This window comes from Puma concolor, chromosome A2, assembly GCF_028749965.1.
Source record: "Puma concolor isolate L17-30 chromosome A2, mPumCon1.1.hap2, whole genome shotgun sequence".
In the NCBI taxonomy this organism is placed as follows: domain Eukaryota; kingdom Metazoa; phylum Chordata; class Mammalia; order Carnivora; family Felidae; genus Puma; species Puma concolor.
The window spans coordinates 116,027,809-116,054,970 of record NC_141668.1 but is presented as its reverse complement, the minus strand read 5'-3'; the positions used below and the strand labels follow the sequence as shown (position 1 = coordinate 116,054,970).

General features: G+C 48.2%; 1 protein-coding gene across 3 annotated transcripts in view; it reads right to left on the bottom strand.

The window, feature by feature from the left end:
• FGD5 (FYVE, RhoGEF and PH domain containing 5) overlaps window positions 1–25,509 on the bottom strand; it is a 123,580-nt gene extending 98,071 nt beyond the window's left edge. For 2 of the 3 annotated variants that reach the window (XM_086697347.1, XM_086697346.1), the window contains exons 1-2: window positions 25,075–25,509; window positions 13,440–16,080 (exon numbers count right to left, since the gene is read on the bottom strand). In XM_086697347.1, the coding sequence (XP_086553473.1) occupies window positions 13,440–16,080; window positions 25,075–25,087 (2,654 nt within the window). In that variant the 5' untranslated portion in view covers window positions 25,088–25,509. The remainder of the gene's footprint in view (window positions 1–13,439; window positions 16,081–25,074) is intronic. The other variant, XM_025922136.2, reaches the window with a different exon arrangement.
• Between the last annotated feature and the right edge of the window lie 1,653 nt (window positions 25,510–27,162).

Genomic DNA, 27,162 nt, shown 5'->3' with positions numbered 1-27,162 from the left:
GAGCTAACACATATAAAGTAGTGGGGTGCACGTATGCATATGAAATATTTGTAGACTGTGGAATCTGCAGTGTTGCTTCTTTTCCCCATTCATATCTTTAATTTCACTTCCATTCTTATACACAGAATGTGAGGTTACTATAATCCAAGAATTTAAGATACACTAGTTATGTATCTCTAAACTACTGCTTTTTAAAAAATATTTATTTTATGTTGAGAGAGTTCAAGAGAGAACACGTGTGTGTGCAGGGGAGGGGCAGAGAGAGAGAGAGAGAGAGAGAAAGTGAGAGATCCCAAGCAGGCTCCACACTGTCAGCACAGAGCCAGATGTGGGGCTCAGGGCTCACATCTCAAGAACCAGGAGATCATGACCTGAACCGAAATCAAGAGTTGGATGCTTAACACTGACTGAGCCACCCAGGTGCCCTACCCTAAACTACTTCTTAACCTGCCACACCTTCTCCCCCTCAACCGAACAAAAGGCCTGTTTTTGAAAGATGGGCAGAAACCATTTTTCCACCTCCCCTAATATGTCTGGCACAGGGTTCTGTAAACCACCGACTACATTATTGGTGAAAAAGACTTATAAATATGTATACCCAACAGATCACACTTATTAAAAGAAGACTGCTCAGATCGTATGAGATGAGGTGGGGTTTCAAAGCGTTCCTTAGAAATCCTGGACTCCTGTGGGCAAGGATTCACAAAAGTTTGCTTCCCATTTCATGGATACAGATATTGCTACAGTGTTAACAACAACAGCTAAAAGTGTTTTGAGCACCTAAAAGACACCCAGGCCCCCGGCTACATTCCTTGCAAGTATTAACTCATTCAAACCTCACAACAATTTCGTATAGTAGGTAGTGTCATCTTCCCTGTTTTCACAGATAAGGTGGGTAAAGCACAGAATGATTAAGTAATCAGTCTAAGGACACACAGCTAGAAACTGGCAGAGCTGAGATCTGAACCCAACCATCTGCTCTAGAACACAGGCTCTCAACCCCTATGATACACGCCTTTGTATAGTCATCACCCCTCATTAGTCTGTAAGAGCAACACTGCAATCCATAACTCCCAACTTCCAAGTTGGAAGATGTCCCTTCCATCATGATGTCCATGAAGACGTTTCTTTATCATGATGATCTTGTTAACTAGCTTCATATGAAGTATTGAAAATTTGAACTTATGAAAGAGAATTATAATAACAAACTCTTGCCTTCTTTGTTGGAGTTCCAACTAAGATTTCATCTGAAAAAGGATACTGCTACAACACAGAGTTTGAAAACCACTGAGATTAAATGTGTCAGGGAACCCCCAAGAAGCACCAAATAACCAACCTTCCCATCCGCTTCACTACAGCTGGGCCCTTGGCTCCAGGGAGAAGGACTTCTGCCCTCTCCCGAGGCAGGCCAGAGCCCAGGAGCTACTGCATCTCCCCGTGCCACCTTTCGGCAGGTGAGCCTCTCAGTACCTCAGAGGATTCAGATGTGGTGGGAAAGGGGCATGAAAAGCATGTTTCCTTGTACCAGGAGACCGCTTCTGGAATTGGTTCCAGAGCTGATATTGAGTCTTCTATAGTATTCTGGGGCCTCTCCAAACTGGGGACCTGGATACTTTTCAGAGGCTACTTAGACAGTCCCTATAGCAGCCCACCTGCTTCCTTAGAACTCTAATCTGCCCAACCAAAAACAATCCCAAGAGTTCAGATTTCCCAGCCTGTACGAATTACAACAACCTCATGACAGATTCTGTTATCCTTTCCACTTGTGCTAATTACAGATGATGATGGAGAGCTCACTACCTCACAGGAACCCCCACTGCACATATCTCTCAGTGTAAGAAAGTGTCATCATAACAAGAGAACAGAACTTAAGATCTCTGTAAGGCAGGATTTGTATCTGTGTGTGTGTGTGTGTGTGTGTGTGTGTGTGTGTGTGTGTGTGTGTGTCTTATTTTCTTAATTAAAATCATGCAAGCAAGCCTGAAATTTCAAGTTCTTGGGTCATGCCTTGACCTGGAGAAACTTCTCTTGGACTCCAGACCAAACTCAAGCACAAAGAGAATGGGTCTGTTTACATAGAGACCAGCCACATCATCCCCAAAAACAATCTCAACACTGAGACATTCATCTTGCAGGAAAACAGCCAAAGACACAGGCTTCTCCAAGACAGGGAAACACTACAATTCTCAGGGGCAAGTTCAGAATTCTCCAGCACACAGCTCAGCGGCTGCCTTCACCTCTTGGAGGCTGGACAATCTTGGGGCAGTCTCAAGGAGCCAGATGAAATGCATTAATTCATCACTCAGAAATTATTATGAGATTTTTGTCCTGTTGACCTGGAGTACCGTGAGCACAGATGATAAATGCCCCAAGGGCCCTCCTGAGCTCTGCCAGGCGATCTAAGGAAGCGTTAACCTCCTGCATAATATCATCCCTTTGATTATTACTATACTAGTGTGTGCTGTTCTCTCTCTATATAGTTTTTACATCATCCCCTGGCCACGTGTCTCTAAGCAAGTGGACAGTCATCATAAGCTGCCCAGTTTGAATGCCTATAATAAGGACATTTCCATTCTGAAGATTCATATTCCATTGTGCGTCCTTACCTTTGACAGATGGAGGGCCAACTCCAGTTGGGAAATTCTCAATGGGGGTGAACCAGAAAGAGGGAAGAAGCCATACCTAGAGCTACCTTCCTTCCTGTCCTAGCTCTGTCACTTAATTGGCTTACTCATCATGTCACCACCCTGAACCTCAGTTTCCTTTTCTACTAAAAAAAGTAAACCTGGGTAACTCCTGACAAAGGGACATTCAGCAAATTAAATGAAGTGATGCACCTAAAGTGAGAAAGCACCTCACAGAAGACGTGACAGTGTGGGGGTTGCAAACTGCCTAGGTTAAAATTCTGGCTCTGCTGTGACCTTGGGCACTTGACTTACTATACCTTAGATGTCTCATCTGCTGAGTATATATTTTTTAAAGTACCCGTGTGGCAGGGTGATGTTTGGGATTAACTGAGTTGATGTACATAAGGGTCTAAGACAGTGCCTGGCATAGAGTGAACATGCAGAAAAGTCCCATGTGCTGTGGGCACAGCAGCGTATGTCCACTCCAGCTCCCAGCAGCAAAGCACAAGACTGACAGCGTCCTTTTTTAGTACCTGACAACGCCCTTGTACATGCACCAGCCCTAATGCCACAGGATAACTCAGAGAGGAAGGGACCATCATACCACATGAACAGGTGAAGAAACTGAGGCTCAGATCAGATGACAAGGTAAGGGACAGAGGCAGACCGGAACTCATTCTGTCTTCCTGACAAGCCACGCTGCCTTTGTGGTTCTGTCATCTGTGCTGCCTGCCATCAACCACCCCGAGAAACCCTGTGCTGGGGAGTTCCAGAGCAGTGGAAGCGCTGGTTTATCTTTCGCTCAGTGACTGTAGTAGCTGTACTTAGAGGCCATCACACTACAGAGGCTGAAGAAGCTAGGTCCCTCTGCCATGCCTCAATCTCTTGACCCTGAGATACTTTACTGTGGTGGCTTCTTTTCCTCTGTTCTACCCCACACATCTGACAATCACTGTGCTAGAGCAACAGTTAATCAAGTCACTCTCTTGCTCTAAAACCTTCAATAGCTCTGTATGGCTCACACATTATATATTCACGTAGGAAGGACAAGTCCAAATGCAGCACATTCATTTTTAAGAACCGCCTCCCCCAGCCTTATCACCTGTACCCTTCCTCTAGTGTGGCTGGGCCAGTCCCCTCTCAGCTCCCTGGGCCACCACAGTCTTCTGTAAAGAACACTCAGATGGGGAACTCAGAACTGCTAGTTCCGAGCAGTTTCAGAGCAGTCACAGGTGGGAGAGACATCTGAGACACAGATGCTCAAAATTCACATAGCCAGGGGCAGAGCCGGGACCTAAATTCAAACCTGTGTTATACTTTCAGAACCATCCTGAACAGCAAATACTCTTTGCTATAATTTTCAAATTATTTAGTGATCTGACCCTAAATGTCCAAATCCTATGAAATGGTCTGAAGAGTTCAGATAATTCAAACATTTTTAGATCTTGACATTTCTCTCCACTGGTGTCTCATTAAAGTAAAATCTAAGTCTTTTACAAAGGCCCCTGCCTACCCCACCCCCAACACTCCCCCTGTTTTGTTATGCAATCCAGACATGCTGGCCTCCCCACAAACCCTACAAGGGTCCTCCAGCCTCAAGGCCATTGTCCCTTCTGTTTTCTCTGCCTGGAATGCCCTTCCCCCATGGTGGTTTGACCATCATTCAGGTTTCACTCAAATATCACCTCCTCAGAGAGGCCTTCTTTGACCATCCTAAAACATCCCTTCCACCAGACACTTTCTGTCACATTGCTGTTCCCCCCCGCCCCCCCAACACACACAAAATCTCATCAGGAAAGAATGATGTAGTTATCTATGATTATCTTGTTTACTTCTCAGTCTGTTCACTGTCTGCCTCTCCCTAATAGAAGACCAAGTCTGCCAGAGCAGGGACCTTATCTGTCTGCTCCCTACTCTATCTAAATAGAGCACAACCTAGCACGTAGTAGGCACTTGATTTCTTCACTTACTGAGGAGCTGCATGAAACACAGAGATAATTTTCTTCTTCCGCTGCATCCAATGCGTGATAAGCTCATCCCCCAACCACGGTGGGGGTGGGGTGGGGTGGGGTGGGGAGAATAAGGTCTAACATCTGAAGCACCACCCAAACTCAGGCTGGAACAAAGACTCCCCTCCTCTTCTGGGGCTCAGCTGGTCAAGAAGACCGGCTGCTGACATGTCACCAAAGAACTTGTGCCACGAGACTGTCTTCTATTAGTGAGAATTATTTTCACGCCTCCCACAGGGGGAAACCCTGATTTTATGAAGGTAAAACCACATTGTGATTAACACTTAATCAAGATTTCCTCTGTATTATAGCTCTGCAAGGGAAAAAAAAAATGGTTGGGGGCCTTAATATCATGCTAGCAAATGTTACAATAAGTGTGTTTCTGACACGATTTTCTTATTAGGGTCCTTACCCGTAAATTTTATTGCATTTAATTAAAAATTATTGCTAAAAGAAACAGCTGCAGATGGTCTTATTTTAAGTCAGAAAATTAAAAACTGAATATTCTCATCATTCAATTTCAACAAGAAGCACAGCCGCATGCATTCGGAATGTGATGGTTTTGAGATTATAATAATTTTTATGGCATTTCCAGGTCCTTTCAATGAAACTTAATGAAAGCTCTGCATGAGTTCATTTGTCAAAAACATAATAATAATAGGAAGGCTCCCAGCTTACAGGCAGATATAAAGATACCCACGAACCATGGCTGGGATGTGCCAAAAACCCAGGCATGCAGCCCTCAACACCAATGGAATTAGTCAGCGGGAGGTTTAGATGCAGTTCTGCAGTGCACCCACCCGAGGATTTACAGTTGAGTCTGTAAATCACCTTTGTATCACAATGACGCGTGTATTTGCTGCTGCAGCACTGTCTATGGTTGTGAAAAATAAAAAGTCAGGTTTCACTCTCTCAGGGAATCACTTCTGCAAAATATTTACTGCATTCTAAGGATGGTGAACAGGCACTGGGAGCCGGGGAGGAGAGAGGGAGGGCTCTCATGCTGGATTTTGTGCTGGGTTTCAGCGTTCTGGCTGCAGTCGCTGTCCTTGGTCTGGACTGCCTGTACAATTACCTCTCCCGGCTTTATTACTCAGCTTGTATCCTTTAACTTTTAAGGACTGAATTCTTACTGCTTCTTGCTTGCCTTTTGCCAGAAATATTTAATTTATTTGGGCCCAGACAGGCTGTAACAATCAAATAAAAGGACGAGGAAAGCCAAGGCAGCCCCAAGCTAGCCCTGGAGTTGGTCAGCACCGGACAAGCGGGTGGCTGTGTTCACTGTGTAACCCCACTCCCTGCTTTTCTGATGCTACGGCTCTGGCCTGGTCTTCATGTTCTCTGGAGGGCACCGCTGCAATGGCCTCTTGACTAGTCTCCCTGCTTCCGTTTTCTTCATCTCCTCCACTTCACCGTGCCAACAGAGCGTCTGTGCCAATGCGGCATCTCCACTGTGGCCCTGCCCTGCCGAAAACCTGCCACGGTTGCCCTACTGCCCATGGGTAACGCGCTCACTCATCAAGTTGATATTCAAAGGACTTTTTCACTAGGTCACAACTGCCTCCCCAACTGTATCACAAAGCTGTGTACACTGAGGTCCATCTGAGCACTTCATGGTCCTTTCTAACCCCCAGACTCATGCACATGCTTGTGTTCCTCCTGGACTATTTGTCTCCATCACAAACTCCTATTCCTCTGCCAATACCCACTTCAAGTTTGTCCCAAATGGTACAGGCTTCCTACATCCCTCCTCCAGAACAGGATGGGCTTCCAGCAAAACCTTTATCACATGGTTTCTAATGGCCTCTATCAGTCTCTCTCTCCAGGTGGTGGTGGGAACCTCTAGTACCTAAAACAGTAGCGGACATTTAGTAGATGCTGAACGAATGTTAGCAGAGGGACTGATCAACAGGCCAAGCTGGGGGCAACATTCTACTACAAGAACCAGAAATCAGAAAAACACAGTGTTCGAGCTTCATCCTTAGTCTTTCAACCCAATCTCCTCCATATATTATTCCCCATGCCTACAGATGATGTGAGCTGTTTTCCAGAATAAAGAGATCAAAGCACTCCTAAACCAAGATTAAACCATGTTCATTGCAGCTTTACCTGCTAAAACCACAGGCCTGTGTTTCTCCACATGTCCTCACATCTCTCTCCTATCTCCATGTGTCAAGACCCTACCTTTCCATCAGTGTCCATGAAGCCATCCTGCCCTCCCCTGGACTTCTACCCTTTGGATCCTGAGCATTTTCTACCTTGCACTCCAGGGACTTGGGTGTAAGTCCTCTTGCTACCCTTCACTGTAAGTCCACTGAGTCCAGTGATGGTACCTGGTCCATCTCTGTCCATATTTCACTTGGCACAGTTCCTCAAGAATCACTCATTTCTCAAATGGTCATCATCAGCCAAAATACTGAATTACCTGCATGCTCCCACTCCTTATCCTCACACAAATGTTGTATAATATGGCTAACCCACAAACCCTTGAACATGCAATTCAAGCTGCATTCCAACAATGAACAGCTCTGTAAGGACCCCCCGGCTGGGAGAAGAGAGCCCTGAAAGGCTGGACCTTAGACCTTCCCGAACTCTCCCTAGAAGGCATGAGCACTCATGAGCTGCTGCTCCCAGGTGGGCCGAATCATCTGAAGCCCCCCTAACAACCCGTACAACCCAAACAGATGGCCTGCTCCACGCCCAGAGTTCCTGGTTGCTCTAGGGGCACAGTGAGCTACACAAGGGCAAGCGTCTCCCACTATGGCCCTGAGGGAGGGCAAGATGTCTGAATAGCTCATTAGCAAGTTCCAGGAAAGCTTGTAAGCCTTCTTGATGAGCTCCCAACAGAGCAGCAAACTCACCACCCATCAGAAAATAAAGGAACGTGTCATTCCACTTTTCCTCGAGCCCTCTAGACCAATAAACAAAGCCAACATTTTGGTGGTGGCTGTGCTAGCTTGTCTTCTGCAAGGAGACACTACAGCTGTCGGATAAAGACAACTAGAAAACGTGGCATTTTTTCACTACAGGAAACAAGAGGTAGTGGAAAGAGTACTGGATTCAGAAAGGTATGGGGCGCCTGGGTGGCTCAGTTGGTTAAACGTCCGACTTAGGCTCAGGTCATGATCTCGCAGTTTGTGGGTTTGAGCCCTGTGTCATGCTCTGTGCTGACAACTCAGAGCCTGGAATCTGCTTGGGATTCTGTGTCTCCCTCTCTCTCTGCCCCTCTGTCTCTCTGTTTCTCAAAAATAAATATACATCAAAAAAATAAAAAAAAGAGACTTGGGGGGCACCTGGGTGGCTCAGTCGGTTGAGCGTCCGACTTCGGCTCAGGTCATGATCTCACGGTTTGTGAGTTCAAGCCCCGCGTCGGGCTCTGTGCTGACAGCTCAGAGCCTGGAGCCTGCTTCGGATTCTGTGTCTCCCTGTCTCTCTGCCCCTCCCATGCTCATGCTCTGTCTCTCTCTGTCTCTCAATAATAAATAAACATTAAATTAAAAAAAAAAAAAAAGAGAGACTTGGGTTCAGATTTTAGTTTGGCCACTTACTACCTGTGCAACAGGGGATAGTTTATAGCACTTCAGTGGGCCTCAGTTTTCTCACCTGGAGATGAATGTACCTAACTAATTGTGAATTACAAGTGAAATAACAGCTATGTCAGAGTCACAGAGATAGGCATTTCTACTATGAGCACGGAATTATAAAAATTCTGGTCCTGCCGTCCTTGGTGTAAGAGGCTGCTAATGACTCCAAACCATTATCGCTTGGGCTGTTGTCTGTAGCCCTGACCCCAGCCCAAGAGGAAGTCAGAGGTAATGCTGACACCACACCCCACAGCTGAAGCTCGCAAGTGGTGTCCTGAACACTGAGTCAAACTCATGCAGAAGAACCTCCATATGGGAGACAGGGACAGAGACATCCCCACAGTGAAAGGGACTGGATTCGCTACCCACACCTCTAGAATCAAATTCAAATCCTGCATCCACCACTATGTGACCCTGACCATGTCACTGAATAACAGCTAATATTTACTTATCATTTCACTATGTACAACATTAACTCATTCAGGTTTAACAATGTTATAAGGCAGGGACTATTCTCATTGCCTATTACAGACAAACCAAGGTGCAGAGAGGTGAGTACCTTGTCCCAGGTCACACAGACAGTAAGGGGTGGAGTACTGACTGAAACTCCAGGCAGCCTGCCTAAAGTCCACATGCTTAGCCACTGTGCTCTCCCTGGGGTCCAGGGTCGTCATCTGTAAACATAAAAAGCCACCATAAATGCATCAAGAACAATATGTGGACTGATCACAACAGCTAGAGAGAACAGAGAAAGAAAAAGATGAGAAAAAGCCAGTGTGGCAACACATTAATGGTAAGTCTAGGTGGTGGGAAAACAAACATTCACTGTAAAAACTCTTTCAATTCTTCTGTAAGTTTGAAAATGTTAATAATGAAATGGGGAAAAGGAGCATCAGGGATCCATGTTGATGTATAGTGCTGAATGATTAAAATAGATTCATCATCATGCAAAAAACAAATATACAATTATGGGAATTTAAATGAGACACTAAGGGGGCGCCTGGGTGGTTCAGTTGGCTGAGCATCTGACTTCGGCTCAGGTCATGATCTCACGGTCTGTGAGTTCGAGCCCCGCTTCGGGCTCTGTGCTGACAGCTCAGAGCCTGGAGCCTGCTTCAGATTCTGTGTCTCCCTCTCTCTCTGCCCCTCCCCCACTCATGTTTCTCTCTCTCTCTCTCTCTCTCTCTCTCTGTCTCAAAAATAAGTAAACATTAAAAAATAAAAAAAAGAAATAAATGAGACACTTAGGGGGTGCCTGAGTGGCTCAGAGGTGACACGTCCGACTCTTGATTTCAGCTCAGGTCATGATTCCAGAGCTGTGGGATTGAGCCCTGCGTCAAGCTCTGCCTTGGGCATGGAGCCTGCTTAAGATTCTATCTCTCTCTCCCTCTGCCCCTCTCCCTCAGCTCACACTTGCACTCTCTCTAAAATAAAATAAAATAAAATAAAATAAAATAAAATAAAAGTGAGGCACTTAGGACAAACCAGTCTATGTAGTATTTTGCACCAAATGGGTATTTATTAAGTGTATACAAAGCACTTAGCACTGTGTTGCTGAAGATAGGTGCTTAATAAATGATAATTCTTTGATCCTTGTGAAGCTCAAAATCACCAACTCGCATGGAATTATAAAATCCCTCATCATCAACATACATTTACTTATTTTGTTTGTTTGGTTTTTTTAAACATGCATTTATTAAGCTCCTAGCATAGAACCAACGTACTGAGGGACCATGGAATACTCAGAAGTAAAGACGAGGCTCCCCCATCAAAGAGCACTGACTGAAGACATAGAACAGCCTATTTGGAAAGTAGGACTTTTCTGGATTAGATCTCTGGTCCATTTTTTCTTTTTCACAAGGGTCAATTTGGGGGGGGGGGGACAAAAAAAAGAATGTTCTGGGGATACACTTTAAACTAAAAGATGATGGAAATGTTGTATACCATGGGGAAAATGTACATAAGTAACAATGTATACAGTTTTATTTTACAAGACAGAAAACTGCTAATAAGATTATTGTGGCTCCTAAAACCTTATTATCTGGGTATATAAATCTCAGTGGAAGTTACCACATAGAAGAAACTTTACAATCATCCATTAGACCCTGAGCTGCTACTCTGGTTTAGGGTTCTCTAAGGGCCTTCTGAATTCTATTATATACTCTACATGTTTCTTGAAGGGAGGTACTTTTAGCGGAAAAAGGACTTGGATTTAAATAACAGTGAATCACACCATGAGAGAGACAGAGTTATTCCCTTTTCAGTCCTTCTGAATCCTTCTGACTATGCCAAGGAGAAAGTCTCTGTGTGGTGCCAGGATGTCTTTAACACCTCTCCCTGTTTAACAAAGGGACCAGGCTTCCAGCTCCAGCCTTGGCAAGTAACAACCTCAAGCTACAATTTACCCGTTAATTTCCTTTCCTTAGTATCTTATTTGTACAATTGCCTTCTATTTATGGCAGCCAATAGTGTTTTTCCATTTCCCAACCGTGACATAAAATTTCCTTTCTAAATATTTTAAAGTAAAAAAGACTGATTGAAAGAAAAACAGTAAGTGATAGCATAGGTGGTGTAACAGAAATAGTAGAAGTGGCACAGGAAAGGCAAACAGTTGAGAAACACAGACCTGCTCCAATCTTACCATTTTACAGATGAGCAAACTGTGGCCTAGCCTTCTCCAAGACCCCACAGCAAGTCAGTGACCGAGCAGGCTTTGAACTCACATCTCCCAACGGACTGCCCTGTACCCTTTCAGGGCTGTTGATATTTATTTTGGCTTCTCCCCCTGATCCTCACACTGAAGCAAGGTGTGGGGCAAGACAAGGAGCGGAAGGAGGAGGAACTGCCTCCCCACCTTCTCACCCTTCCTGTCCTGCTCAACCTGAAGCACACCCCTGGGCACGCTTCTCAGATAGCAACACTCCAGCCACTCAATTCTCAAAGCCCCTGTTCAGGCAAAGATGCACTAGGACCCCACCCCCATGGCAGTCCCCCGTGCCTCTCGACTTGAGGTGTCTGAAACATCCCTTGCCCAGACCTGTTCCAGCTCAAAGCGAGGATTTTTCTCCCCCTTGCTTCTATATGTTTCATGAAGGAAAACAGAAGAAAGCTTTGCTCACTGATTGATGTCCAAGAGGATGTGGTTCCTGCATGGGAGATTTATCCTGGTCAGTTTGGCCTTCAGTGAAATAGCATCAGAAGATAAGGTAGCACTGACATTTTCTTGGGTATTTTTCCCTTATTGTCGTGTTAACTTGGGTGAAGGGACCTTTTTTGGTTTCTGGACAAAGTACAGATCAAGGCAACAGGGACTCTGCATATGGCCAAGCAAACTGTGCACTGGGCAACCCTGGGGGAGTAGGATGTGAATGTGGCCCTGGAGCTGTGCAGTGCACAGCCTGCACAATCAGATCTGGCATCCCTTAGTTGTAATTCACTAAGAATGCCCGAACCAGGTGTCAGGACATCTGAGTCCTAGCACTGATTTTTCCACTAAATTGCTGAGCTATCTTATCTTAGGTAAATCCCTTTCCCTCTCTGTGCCTCAGTTTCTTCCTCTGTTAACAGGACCAAATGTTGTCTGAAGTTCCCTCCCAGCTGTAAAATTCAGTGATTCTACAGAAGCAGATTTCGATTTCTGAAGGGATGTCATACAAAAGAGGAAATGAACTCACTTGCCTAGCCTGAGAGGGGAGAGCCAGCATGAGTGGGGTAGGGATATTAGGAGACAGCTTTTGCCTCAGTCAGAAAGGAAAATTTAATCAGGATACCTAGCAACAGATGAGGCAACCCTGGGTGGTGAGTTTCCTGTGGCTTGAGGAATTCAAGTACAGACTGGGTCAGAGCAAGGCCTGCTAGAGTGGGAGCCTTGACCATCTGCCCTTTGAGGTCCTTTCTAGCAGGGAGATTTTGGTTTCAGAGCTTGGTTCTATTTTCATTAACGCTAGGAGGCACTCAGCTAGGTCTGGATCTTCTCAAACCCTGCTGATAACTATTAATGCAATGAACTGGTCGGCTGTGTAGCTCTCACCCTCTTAGAGTTTGCACACGTCCACACTCTCCAAATTAAACTCAGTCCCTCCAGCAGTGTTAGTGTTTACCCTTACCCCAGCAAACAAACCTTTTCATTCTGGAAAGAACTAATTAACAGCCTCACCCAGACTTGGGGGAGAGAGAAGATGGAGCCAGGGTGGGGGAACCATGTAAAAAACTCAGGAGAATAAACCATACAAACACTGCTAGCATCTACACTCCAGCGACAGCTCAGGCTAATTGCAAATCATCTTATCTATTCATTACTGCAGGCGCCCTGGGAACTCCTAGCAGCAGCAGCAGCAGCTGTGTGGGACTGGGTGAAGTCACTGCACACAAGGGGTCAGAATCAGGATGTCCTTTAAAATCACCGCCATTTTCGCTTTTATTAATTCCGATCAGGCACTCCCAAAGAGAGTAAATGGTTGAAGCTGAATTGCATTGCCTTTAAGTTGCGTCCACAAGGTACACGGAACAGCAAGATTTGGCAGTTATCCACGTGGGATGTTCAATAAGGGCATTCAGTCAGTCTTGGAAAGGTGGGGTCAGAAAATCCCCACTGTTGTCAATAATTTCAGTGTTTCACTTTTACTTCCAAGGTGAATGAGTCCAAAAAAAAAAAAAAATCAGCTTGGATATACCTCTTAAAAGGCTTCTATTCAGAAATTTAGCTCAGGGCGCCCTTAGCTCTTTAAACAATTTAAATAGATTGTCTTTTCTAGTTCCCTTGAATAGAGTGTATATTTACACAGTAAAAGGGTATCAATCTCAATTCAGGGTATTTTCCTGATGGTGAAAGATATTTAGTTTGGCAAGATTCCAGAACCTTCTCTCTTGGTGACTTTCCTGGAGGGGACCAGCAAACCCATCATTCCCATCTACATGAGAAATGTCTCTCAAATAATGGAAACACAAATGCTGACATTTACACTGTATTTGGCATTTTAGACAATACTTTCACACAGATGATCAACTCTGAGCCTCTCAAACACTCTGCCGCAAGGTAGCATGAACCCCATTTCGCAGCCAGTTAACTGAGGCTCAGAGAGGTAAAGCCACTCACCCCAATTCACACGGCTAGAAATAAATAGAGCCTGAGGCTAAAAAGCAAGTCCATCCCGTCCCCTAAACCTAAGCGCCTGCCTCCTGGCTCACCCAACAACAAAGAAAATGTAACTTCACAGTACCTTTCTGCATCTTGGTCTGCACTCTGCTGTTTGCTCTCAAAGGCGTTGAAGCTGCTCATGTCCACGTAGCCGTCGTTTTCATTTGCTGTGGACAGGGCTCTGCTCTGATCTTCAAACAGCTTCGTAAATGTCCCAGCCCTCGCAGGCCTCCGGGGCGGAATCTGGATATTTTCATAGTCCGAGTTCATGGCTGGAATGTTCTCATAGTCTGAAGTGTCGGCGTTAGGGAACGAGATGGACCGCGGCTTGGTCAGGGGCAAGGGCAGAAAGGGGGGCCGAGAGCGGTCTTCGAAGGACTCCACTCTCGACACGGTCCTGCTGAAGGGGACACCTTTCCTCTTGCCATCCCTGTAGAAGATGAGGGAGGAGGGCGATTCGGAAGCCCGGAGCTTGCCAGTCCGAGCCTTAAGCTGCGGGGAGTTGCTGAGGCTCCTGCGGTCGATTTCCAGAAGTCTGGCAGGCCCATGATAGCTGGATTCTGAAGAGGACCTGGAAGACGACACATTGACATCCACATGCACTTTGTTCTCGGACTTCTTTTTAAACGTAAGCGCCAGGAACCGCTTGAAGGATGACTTCTTCTTCTTGGTATACTTGTCTGGGGGCTCACTCTCGATCAGCAGGGAGGGAGAGCTCTTTGTGATGGGCTTTTTGGTGATGCAGGCCAGGTCGAAAGGGGGCGGGATGTCAACCACAGAAGAGGGTGTTGAGGTGCCACTGGATGGGAGATGGTTCCTCTGGGAGAAGCTCCCAGAGGAGCCGATCACACAGGGCAGAGAAAGGTTGTCATCTTTCCTTTTGATCCTCTGGTCGTCCAAGCCAGATGCCTCCGACTCCCGGTACAAGGAGACCGGAATCTCTCGGCCTTCCACGGAGAACGATCGGGGGTACAAAGTGAAGGCTCTGGGCTTTGCTGGCAAGGCCCTGCTGGCTTCCAGCGGTTTCCCCTCCAATGACAGAACTGTCTTTCTCGCCTCCTTGGTGGCACCTCTAATGCCAATGGCTGATGAGCCAGCTTCTGGTCCGGTTTCTTCTGGGACGGTTTCTGGGACATAGCCGGCCACCTTCCCAGAGTGGGGCCTGGCCCTCGTGATGATGTTCTTCCTGTCGAGGGGGACCAGGCCTCCCTCAGCATCAGAGTTCATTTCTTCTTTCATGCCATAACCACTCAGCGTGTCACATGCAGCCTGTGTCTCCGGCTTCTCTCCTTCCCCAGGGTCAGCCTCATGCTCCAGGTCAACTCCCATCTCATAGGGGTTGGTGAGTGCATCGTCCCCGGCGTCCTCATCCTCTGGCATAACCACTACCTCAGGGACAGAGGGGCCCTCCCCAGAGACACAGGAAGCTCCAACAACGGGGCCCTGCTCTGCACATTCTCCTGACTGTGGTTCCTGCTTGGACTCTAAGCCTTTTGCTGACTTGGAAAAAGAAGAGCAGCTCTCGCTACAGAAAGAGGTGCTCTCGGTCGGAAAGAACTCGTAGGGACTTCCCGAGAGTGACGTCACAAAGTCATCCACACTGTCACTCTCGAAAGGAATGATCTGGCAGCTCTCCTCAGCAGGTTCGTCCTGCACCAGGTCTCTGCCTTCTCGGGGGTCTTCTCCCACCTCCTGGGTGACGGCTGCCATTTCTTCTTGGCCAGTTTTCTCATTTTGGTCCTGTGGTTCATCCTGGTCATCATGGTCATCTTCACACTCACACTCCTCAGAGATTTCAGGGCTATCAGTGGTTGTCTCCGCCTCCTGGACACCCACAGCCAAGTCCTCATTCTCTGTGGGTTCCTTGCTGGCATCGTCAGCATCCCCGTCAGAGGGCCTGTCGGAATCCACACATTCTTCTGGAGCCCCAGGTTCTGTGTTGGTGGAGCCTTCCCCACCACCCTCCTCTGCCTCCCTGGGTGTCCCAGGGGGCCCAGGCTCCTCGCTGGGAGTTTCCGGACCCTCTAAATCAACGTGAGTGAGAATGACGTCATCGCTTGGGAGGACTGCCTCTCCATCCCAAGGTCCCCTGTCCTCCAGGTTGTATATGTTGTGCTCTTCCACTCGCTTCTCTTCCTCCTCACTTGTCAATGTCTGCTCCTCTGCCCCAGGGTCACAGGCACCATCCTCTGCCTCCACGTTCTCAGGAGTGGGGGCCCCGCCTCCGTCAGCCTCTCTACTCAGCACCACTTCAGCTGGAGCAGCTCCCAGCCCCTCTGGGTCACTCTCCTCGCCTTCCTCCCTGCACTCCTCTTCCCCCGTGGCATCTGGAGGCGCCATGGCAGCACTCTCTGCAGAGCAGCTGCTGTCCCTGGGTTCGTCCTCTTTCGGCGGAGCCCTGGGGACCACAATGTAATCCTCGTCAGCCTCAGACTCCGAGCACTCCAAGTTGGACTGGCGCTCTTCGTAAGGTCCCCTGTCAACACAGAGCACCTTCCCGTTGCTGCATTTGTTCAAGCTGTTGATCACGTACACGCTGGCTCTCCACTCACTGGGGGTCGCCAGCCTGGGCTTAGGGGCAATGGGGGGTTTCGGCCCCCTAGACATGGAGTTGGGACTGGGAAGGCTATCGGGCCGGGGTGATGAAGGGAATTTGGGTGCTGTCACTGGTGTGAGGGGACTGGCAGTCTTTGGCTTGGGAGCAACTGGTGGTTTTGGTGAATCTAAAGGATAAAAATGGAGAAAAGAAGGAGAAAAAGTACAGTTAACCCTTATTTCCATTCAGAGTCTCCAACTTACCATTTTGAAGAGAACACTGAAGATAGTTTCCCAACCTATGTGAACCCAATCTGCTATATTCTGTGTTAGGTTTATGCCCTCCACCATCATCTTTAAGACCCCTTGACCTCCACTGATAATTCATTCTGTAAACAAAGTAAATAGATCTTTCTTCTATATATAGTCCAGCTACTCAATGAACTCAATGAAATACTCCTCAAATACAGGTATCCAGATCATTGTAATCATTCATCCAACAACTACGTATTACAAGTTTTCTAGGGGCGTCTGGGTGGCTCAGTCATTTGAGCATCCAACTTCAGCTCAGGTCAGGATCTCAGAGTTTGTGACTGTGAGCCCTGCATTGGGCTCTCTGCTGTCAGCACGGAGCCCACTTTGGATCCTCTGTCCCTGTCTCTGCCCCTCCCTTACTCGCACTCTCTCTCTCTCTCTCTCTCAAAAATAAACAAACATTAAAAAAAATTCTTTCTAGGTGCCAGGCACTCATGAGACAATGCTGAACTTGACGGTCATCATCTCTGCCACCCACATGGAGCCTACATTCACCCTACACTTAATTCATTGGATACCTACTATCTATACGCATAGCACCATACATAGGAAGGTCTTCTAGAATCAAGACGAAAAGAATACCTCTGCTGAGTATTTGCCATTGAGTCAGGGAGACAAAACGAACAGAACAACTGGAGGACAGAGCTGCAGACCTTGGAATATTATGACTGAATAGCCATTATCTCATTCCTTCAAGAATGATACACCAAAGGTCTGTGACAGTGATGCATGATTCCTCCTCTAAGGGTCACCTCTGAATTCTACATGCTTCAAGACTGGTGTCTAGCTAACTGCCCTGTGTCTAAATTTCATGGGCATCCAAACTTCATGGGAGAAGCTACATGATATTTTCCAACATGTATATCTGCAAAAACTCTCTTCCCTTGTGGATTTGGGGGATCTATCTGACCATGTCAGAATAAAGGATGTGGGTACAAACTGTACATCCAACAGGAGTCAGAGAAGCAAGAGTTACCATGATGAAGGAAGACCCTCCTGCGGTAGGTGAAATTTAAGTTGTATTTTGCAGAATGAGAGAGGCCTGGACAAATGCAAAGGTCAAGGGTGTAGCTGCCCACTTCCAAGTTCATCCACCCTGCCACAAGACTGCTTCAATGCCTCCAAGCCCCTGGCCGCACTGTGGGCAGAGTGAGGAATGAAGATTTCCAGGAAGGCAACTCCATCCTGACATCTCAGCTTCAAACACACTGCCTGGCTCCCCACTGCCCATAGATGAAGACACACAAGTCTCCCCTCAAGCCTCGCCCCGCCGCCCAGTGCCATCCCCACTAAGGCCTGGGTTTGATGCAGAGCAACTTCAGAATGCCAGCCTGGCTCATGACAGAAGGGAGATGAAGCAGAGCTCCTAAAGGTCTGTCAGCAAACTCTTCTCCCCATGCATTTGACTTCCAGTTAAACCCTTGCAGCACCGTTACCCTGTCATCTGTAGTCCAGGGGTAGCTGGCAGAGATGCAACATGAGCCACGTTTATCATCACATATGTAATTTTTATTTTTCTCACAGCCACATTAAAAAGTAAAAACGAGGGGGCACCTGGGTGGCTCAGTTAAGCATCCAACTCTTTTTTTTTTAATTTTATTTTATTTTATTTTTTTGAGAAAGAGATAGAAAGCAAGCAGGAAAGGGGAAGAAGGAGGGGGGGAGAGAGAGAGAGGGAGAGAGAGAGAGAGAGAGAGAAAGGAAGACAGAGAATCCCATACAGGCTCCACACTGTCAGCACAGAGCCCCATGTGGGGCTCATACTCATGAACCATGAGATCATGACCTGAACTGAGACCAAGAGTTGGATGCTTAACAGACTGAGCCATCCAGTCGCCCCAACTTCCAAGTCTTGATTTCAGCTCAGGTCTTGATCTCAGGGTAGTGAGAGCACAGTGGGCTCTGTGCTGGACATGAAGCCTACTTAAAAAAAAAAGAGAGAGAGAGAGCGATCTGGGACACCTGGGTGGCTCAGTCAGTTTAGTGTCCTACTCAATTTGGGGTCAGGTTACAATCTCAGGGTTGTGGGATGGAGCCCCACGTTAGCTCTGCATTGGGTGTGGAGCCTGGTTAAGATTTTCTCTCTCCCTCTCCCTCTGTCTTGCGTGCATGCACACTTTGATAGATTTGATAGATCAAAGTATATATATATATATATATATATATATATATATATATATATATACTTTAAGGATATACATATATATCCTTAAAAAAAGTAAAAAAGAAATGGTGAAATTAATTTTAACAATACTTTTTCAACTCAATATATTTGATATATTATCATTTTGGATATCATCAATAAGTCATATTTGGATCATGTCATCAATATACAAAATTTATTAAGGAAATATTTGACATTCTTTTTTGTACTAAGTCCTTGAAATCAAATGTGTATTTTACACTTTTCAGCACATCACAATTCACATTAGCCACATTTCAACTGCTCAGTAGCAACATGTGGGTGGTAGCTATGGTGCTGGCCAGCACAGCACTAGCTCGTTATAACCCATCTCCGTGGGACTGTTCCATTGGCACCTCAAGCCAAAGTCAGTATCTCCCCTAAACTCACAGAACCATGTAAAATTTAACTGAGGAGGCCCCAAAGGGAATTAAAAAGGCCTGGGGCAGCAAGAATATAGGTGCCCAGGAACCGTGCTCCTGAAAGGGCCTGATTTCAGTCTCTTTAGTTGTACTTTGCACATAAATCTAAGGAACTCAGTGGTCTGGTCTCCCAGTGTACAGCTAATTAGGAGGGGAAGGGACTGGCAGTTAGAACAGGAACCCTGCCAGGTATAAGATGTGGCAGCTGCCAGCAAGAAAGGGAGAGAAGAGACTCAGCTGTCGAGACCCTAAAGGCTAAAGCACCCACTACACCAACGCCCTAACCCACACCTATATTCATCCACATCAACACCGAGGCTAGACACGGGCATCCAGATAATAACCCAGAGTGTTCAAGACATAAGTGGCCCTCCAACTCCTTGTTGCCATAAGCAAATACGTTCTAATTTAGAAAACTGTCCAAATTAGTTAAAACACACACACACACACACACACACACACACACACACCATCGCTGCCGCCACCACCACCACCACCACAACCACCAACAAAACCCACCCAACTATGTGGATTTTAAACAGCTAAGCTTTGGCTAACCTGTAACTGTGAAGTAATAGCCTTTGGAGCCTGGCTCATCTGGATTCAAATCCTGGCTTTGCCACTTACAACCTATAAAAGTGAGCTTCAGTTTCCTCATCTGTAAAATGGGTTCAACAGTAACACCTACTCTCAAGAGGTTATGAATATTAAAATATATATAATTTATTAAAAGTGCCCAGCACTAGACCTTCAAGTAGGACTAGCCAATAAATAGTAGCAATTGTTATTCTAACAATGTCAGTCTTTGTCTACCACACATCTTCCCCTGGTATAAGCCTTGCTCTACACTGATGTATAATACTAGCTTCAAGTTCCCAACATCAGGTGTCAGGCATTGGCATGAAATTACTCTTTGGGGGTGGGGACTCTCATTTCTCATCCTTAACAGGTGGTATTTCACATGAGCACCGTGAGACTTGACAGAGGGACAGATGGGCCATGAAAAACGACCATCACCTTGGTTGCATCGCCCCCACCCCCACGCCATCCTTCATCCAATCAAGCTATTGATCTGTGGGCGCCGTCTCCTCGAGAAAGGTCACAGTGGGTGTCTGAGGCGTGATCCTGCAAGAAAATGCCTTCCCCACAGGATCCCCTAGGAATGACAAGTATCTAGTGTTCATGTTCTGCTTCCAGTTCTGAGGTTCAAGGTGTTTCACCTGAACCCCCTCTGAAATCAAAGGATGCCAGAATCAGAAAGGCTTTGTCTGACCCCTCAGTAAAAGATAGGGTAACTGAGGCACACAGAGGTGACGCATACTGTTCTCAGCAAGCCCGGAGCAGGGCCCAGGGAGAATGTGGGTTTCCTGCCTCCTGGTCCAGTCGCTAGAACCTCTGCCTTCACCCTTTTGCTACTGAGCTTTCTTCTACAGTGGAGACTCAGGGCTCCCAGCTTCTAGTGAGGCAGAGAAAGGTAAAATTCAGAAAACCTGAGGCCAGAGAGACCAGAGACAACTAACCAGGTATGAACTTTACAAAAGGCTGAGTTCAGAACTCAGAAGTACTGACTGGTCACAAGGTTTGTTCTCATCCAATTTCCATTAATCCAATTCCATTGAACAGATATTTATTGACCACCTACTATGTGCTGGGCACCCATCTAGAATCTTTGGACACATCAATAAACAAAACAAAGACCCTGTCCCTCATGAACCTTTATATTCTAGTGGAGGAGATAAGGAATAAAAAGGAGATGTATATTAGATGATCATAAACTCTATAGACAAAGATTAGGAGTTAGGTGGGGTTTTGTTTGTTTGTTTTTTCAATTTTAAAGAGTTACTGGGGTAGGCCTTATGGAAAGGACGCTAGAGCAAAGATTAGAGAGATGTGAGGGAAGCCAGGACTCGGTTGGTATGTTCAAGGAGGGCCAGAGTGGCCAGAAGGGAGGGATGAGCGAGCAAGCAACGGGGAGAAGCAGGAGATGAGGTCAGAGGGGTCACAGGAAGGGTACAGATTATGCAGGCCCCCCAAGCAGAAGAGGGATGTGCATACTCTGGTTAATGTGCTGAAATAAGCAGAAGTGGTGATGACGGATCCAGGGACATCCAGGCAGGAGGTGAGACGGTGGAGGCTTGGACCAGGTTGGCAGCAGTGGGAGTAGTAAAGAGTCAGATTCCAAATATGAAGGTAGAGCTGGCAGGATTTGCTGACAGGTTGGATACGGGGTGTAAGGGAAGGAGCAAGGTCAAGGACAACACCGAGGTTTTGAGTCAGAGGAACTGGAAAAATGAAGTTGCCACCAACTGAATTGGGGGAGGCTGTACGTGCTAGGGAGGGAAAGCCAGAATGTTAGTTTGCATGTGTTAAATCTGAGTTACCCAGCACACACACCTAGGTGGAGACAGACATCAAGTGGACTCCTAGATAGACCAGTCTGGGTTCCAGGGAGAGGTCTGGCTGGAGGTACCCATCACAGGGATGGGATTTAAGGCATGGGCCTGGTGAGATCACCAAGAGAATGAGTGTGAACAAAGAAAAGAGCAGGGCCAAGGAGGGAGCCCTGGCATGAGGAGGAGCCTGGGAAAGACACTGGGGAGGAAGGAAAGAAAATGAAGGCTGTGTGAGAGCTTTAGCTCGGCTCCCTTCCCTCCTTCCTCACACAAAGGAACCTGATAGAGTGCCTACCCTCTGTACAAGGTTATCTGGGTCCTAGACCAATCCTGCCTAGAGAAGACCCGCAGAAGAGGCAGCATTGGGGCGCATGTGGAAGGACAGGCAGGATTTTCTTAATCAAAGGAGACGCTGGGTATGCCAGGCAGAGGGAACAGAATATGCAGAGGCCCAGCGGTGGTTAGACGCAAGCCCTCTGGGAGTATGGTCAAGAGTCCAGTCTGGCAGGGATGCAGAATTACAGGATAAATCAGACCTGGGGGTTCCTCCTCCGGGTTAAGTTTCTCTTTCTAACCAGAACCCAGCATGGGTGCGGCTGGTGTGGACCCTCTGCTGCCTCATGAGGCCCTGTGGCTGCGTGTGAACCTTCCCTTTCTCAGTATCACAAAGCCCAGGGTAATACCCTCTCTGCCCAGGACCTCTTGGCAATTTGCTATGCATGAGCATAACTCAAATGCAGAATAGCCTTTGAGCCAAGATGCCAAGAGTTAAACTGACGGTGGGGAACCACAGTGACAGGAAGAGGAGATTTTTAACAGTTTCTGGTGATAGAAATCATCCCTAGCCAGCCCCCATTACTAGTTTGTATTTTCTCTCTCTATTTTAATTAAATATCTGTCACTCACACATTCATGCTGCTGCTCCCATGTCAGCTATATAGAGCTTAAATGAGAGGGGGTATTGGGAGGAGCACTGGACTAGGAGTCAGGAGCTCTGATCTCCACTCCTGGCTCTGCCATTAACTGGAGGTGTGACCTTGGGTAAGTCCCTTCCCCTCGCTGGGCCTCAGTTTCTCCATCTGTAGAGTAAGAGTACTGCACCAGTTAGGAAAGTGCCTTCTGCTCTGGCCAACTACAGAGTATTAAATGCGTGGCTCTTCTTCTGATGTCTCCTGATATCCCCTTCTTTGATCCGAGTCTGTTTCAACAGCAGTTCACTATATTCCCCCTGGAACTCTCATAGCCATATGTTCCAAGAGTAATTATCTTCCAATTTCACCTCCCAATCGCATCTTAATTTAACTTTCATTCCTGGGTGCCTGCTGGAATGTCCAAGCCAAGCTTGACGATTTCTAATTAGGCTGCTGTTAAGCTAGTCCAGTGATCCACAACAGGGCACATACTGGGCAGACTGCATGGGACGAAGTTGGAAAAGCATGGGCCCCAGGCTCAGACAGACCTGGGCTCCAATCCCAGCACTGGTACATATCAACTGTGCCATCTTGGGCATGTCACTTTGCCTCGCTGAACCTGAGTTTCTTTCTTGGCAAAATGAAATAAATACCTCCTTTTTCTCTAAGGCTGTTGAGAAGTTCGAAAGAAATAATAGAAGACACCTCAATTAGAGGCCAACAGAAACTCAATTGGCCATCATTTCTTGTGCATCTACTATGTGTTCAGCACTGCATAAAAAAGTAGGCTCTCAAGCTGGACAGTCTGTATTTCAATCCTATCTTGGCTCAGTGACCATAAAATCCCTGCAGCTCAGTTTTCCAACCTATAAAATGGGGATAGCAAGAGTACTCACCTCATAAGTTACTGTGAAAACTGAACTGATACAAGTAAAACACTTAAAAGCCACACCTAGTTCATAATAAGTGACCAATAAATGTTAACCAGTATTCATTAGTGGCTTATGACAGACACTGTTCCAGATACCTTATGAGCTTTATTTAATCGAACTCGATGACAAAGATCATACCATCTCCATTTTTCAGATGAGGAAACTGAGGCACCGAGGTTAAGTAACCTCCTCAAGGTCACCTAAGTATATGGTGGTTCTGAAATTCATTCCCACGGAGTCTGTGGACCACTATGTTACATGATCAGGAAATTCCGAGCATGGCACACAGAAATCATTATGTGAGGTTTCCATCATTGCTATCACACTGAAAAAGTAACCAGGTTTATGCTGGAGGCAAGTTCTAGGACTGCTAAACCCAAGAGCAGCAACTGCTAAGATTTCCTGGGTCCAAGCCTGCCTCCAAGTTTATTCCTGCTCACTTCATCCCCCATATTCTCAGGGAGGGGAGGGCTTGCCCAAGCCTCAAGCAGGGAAACGTGGGAAAACTGGAACTGCTCTCACCATTGTTTTAAAGTGGGTTTTATTAGGAGTGTAGGAAAAAGCTAGCCTGTCCGGCTCTGTTCAGGCTGTGCCAGAAACAGGCTGGAGGCCACCTTCTTCCTCCAAGGAGTGGCTAACTGAACACTGGGACCCCGCTCCAGCCTCTTCCACTCCCAAAGTGGCACCCCTACTCCCACCCCACCCCCATTCTGACCCACTCCCTCACTGTCCAGGCATCCACATGCCCAGCAACAACAGTGCCTGGCTACATGAAGGCAGCTACCACACTCCCAAGTCCCCTTTGTCAAATCAGTCCAGCCAAATGTCTCCCTTCTGTACCTCCTAAGACAATGACTTTTTTCATTAAAAAGTCTTTAAAAAGAAAAAGCCACAACACACACATACAAGGCAGCAGGATATGGTTCTAAGACAGCCAAAATGGTGGCTTCCTGTTTCTTTAGGGATGTGTGTTTTGGAGTATGGCTTCGGACAAGGGTGTTGGTCAGAGAGAGGGCTGCCTTCTGCTAAATTTTAAGAGAAAAAGAAAAAAAAAGAGTGACTATCCCTCCTTGGCAGGGAAATGAAGTTAGCTGAGATTGCTGGCTTGCAAGCTCGCCTCTTCAGGGAACTTTCTGCCCTCCGGGTGGATGGAGTCAGGAATCCTGAGACCGGTTCCAGGCATCGCCCATGGGAGTCTCAGTTACTAAATCTGTTAAATGGCACTCCTCGGAAGGGATTGCTAATATTTACTATCAAACGCATTCTGGATTTCCCGGAATCCCTGAACTGGCAGAGTCAGACTCGAGGGACGGAGGGAAACGTCTAGAGTGCGGCTCAGCCTCAGCGGCGAGGAGCGTCCCCTTGGCATGTGGTCCCCTGGGGGAGGCACAAAGAAGGCCCCGGGCCAGGGCGCGGCGAGGGAAGGGTACGCTGTGGGGGACAATAATTTAGAGCTTTCTAGTCTGATCCCCAGAGTGAGCTCTAAGTCTCGGGGTCTAAGAGAGAGGAGGGAGCAGGAATCGTCTTAAGAGTGCGCCGCCAGGTACTGACGGACCAGGAATAGACCCCGGGGTGGCGAAGAGCTGCGGGAGGATCCCGGGGCCCTGGAGGGACCTCCGAGGGGCCAGCGAGGATCTGGCAGGGACCCAGAGGGGCCGGAGCGAGGTTTCAGGGGTGCGATCAAGTCGCCTTCGCGAAGGGAGCCTTCCTCGCTTGCCAAGCGGTCCCCCACGCCGGGGTGGCCGTGGGAGCGGGATGACGGAGTACACCGCCAGGGTGCGGCCTCGCGGAGACGGAGGGAGCGTCCCTGAGGCGGGGCGTCTCGGACCGGGGCCCCCGATGATCCTCAGCCTCCTCGGCGAGGGGACTCCGGACCCGCCCATATCTCAGCGGCGGCCGAGCAGGGCGGGAAGGTCGGGGGATTTTCGGCGGCTCGCTCCCGGCGCCCCGTGGGCTCCAACTTGGAGCGCCTGGCGCGGTCCCCTCGCGCGCGTCCCTCGGCGCCCGAGGTCGAGCGGGCCTCCTACCTGCTCTGTTCATCTTCCAGCACGCGCAGCCCGGGGCCGCCCGTCGGTCAGTCAGTCGGTCAGTCCCAGCGCGAGTCCGCGCGCCGCCTCACTCCATGGCCGCCCCGCGGGGCCCGCACTCCCAGGCGCCCGCCCCGCCCCCCCTTCCCCCCCGGCGCGCGCCGGACTCCGCGCGGCGCGCAGGGCAAGTGGGGGCGCGGGGCGCGAGCCTCCGGGCTGGGCGGGGCGGACAGGGGCGGAGGGGGGAGGAGAGGGGGCACGAGCACGGGGCGCGCGGGGCGGCGGCCGGGACGGCGCGCGGCGTCGCGTTCACTCGAGATTCCGCGCGGAGCGCAGGGCAAGTGGGGGCGCGGGGCGCGAGCCTCCGGGGGCGGGGCCGCGCTGGCCGGGGGTGGGAGAGAGGAGGGGGCGCGAGTGCGCCGCGCATGGGGCGGCGGCCGGGGCAGCGCGCGGCGTCGCGTCCGCTCCGGGTCCGGCTCCGCACCCGGCGCGCTGCGCTCTGGCCGCCGCGCCTCTGCCGCCGCCGCGCCTCCGCCCCCTCCTAGACGTTTCCTCCCGCTCTCCAAGAGGAAGGCTTTTTTTTTTTTTTTTTTTTTTTCCTCCCCTTTCTGCTCGGTCAGGGATCGAAGGAGACGAGGGGCGAGGCGTCCCCGCGCACATTTAAAGGGGCAGTGGCGACTCGGGGAGCTGCGCGAGGTTCAAGGGACGAGGATCAGTTGCGGTGGGGTGGGGGAGCCGGCGAGTGCGGTTCTTGGGATCCCCTAGTCCTCTCGTCCAACGGACCATCCATCTCTTTCTTTTCAACCTCGGGTATGCATTCAGTCCTGTGTCAAGTGCTATGCTGAGATCAAACAAGACAGCTCCCAGTTCTTACCCTCGTGGAGCTTAGATGGGAGGACAGTGGAGACACAAGACAAATGAGCAATAAATATCGTTTCAGAGAGTGATAACTGCCTAGAGGGAGATAAACCAGGGTAATGGGGCAGAGCACTGACTCTCAAAAGTGTGTGGGTCAGCTTCGGAATTGTTAGAAAGGCAAATTCTCAGGACCGCCTCCCCCCCCCCCCCCCCCACCTCCGCTCCCGGAGCTTACTGAATCAGAAATCCTGTGTTTAATAAACCCTTCAGGTTTTTCTGATGCAACCTGAAGTTTGAGAACCACTTGTGTTGAGTACGGGTGATGAAGAGAAGACTCCCTGAGTTGCTGACATTGAAAGAAAGACCTGGTTGCGATGAACCTTTCCGTGTTCACTTAGCGCACACCTGCCAGCACCTCCCTGACACCGATGGATGACTTGTACCAAGCCTTCGCCCTTGAGGTCCTGGTATCACTGGTCATGCAAACATAAGCAGATAGCTCTGCTTCCCAGCACAAATGCTAGGATATGACAGGAGCACACAGGGCTTGTGGGAACTCAAGAGGTATCCCTGGGAGTGGAGAGGGTTCAAGCAAAGGAAAGGCCTTTCAGGTAGAGGAAATGGCTTGAGCAAAGACTTCGAGGTGTAAAAAGGCATGCCCTGTTGGAGGAGCCAACAGGGGTCGGCTTGGCAGGAAAATAGATGGTGTAGATGTGTCCCAGGGGCACCTGGGTGGCTCAGGTCATGATCTCCCTGTTCATGGGTTTGAGCCCAATACAGAGCCCCCTTCCGATCTTCTGTCCCCCTCTCCCTTCTGCCTCTCCCCTACTGGTTTTCTCTCTTTCTCTCAAAATAAATAAATAAACTTAAAAAAAATTCTCTCTCTTTAAAAAAAGGAAAAAAAAAAAAAGCGTCCCAATAGGAGGTACAGAAAGGCCAAAGTAAGAGGTGCCTTCTTTTTTTTTTTTTTTTTTTTTAAGGTAATCTCTATGCACAACATGGGGCTGGAACTCATGTCCCTGAGATCAGGAGTCACATACTCCACTGACTGAGCCAGCCAGGTGCCCCAGAAGTGCTTGAAAACCATACTAAGGGCTTCATTACATCAGCCATTGAAAGCTGAGGGCAAGGAACATGGCTTCCATATATAACTGGCTGTTTACATTTATGGAGCACCTACTGTGGGCCTGGCATAGTGTTACGCTCTGTACATGCATGTTTACTCATTTA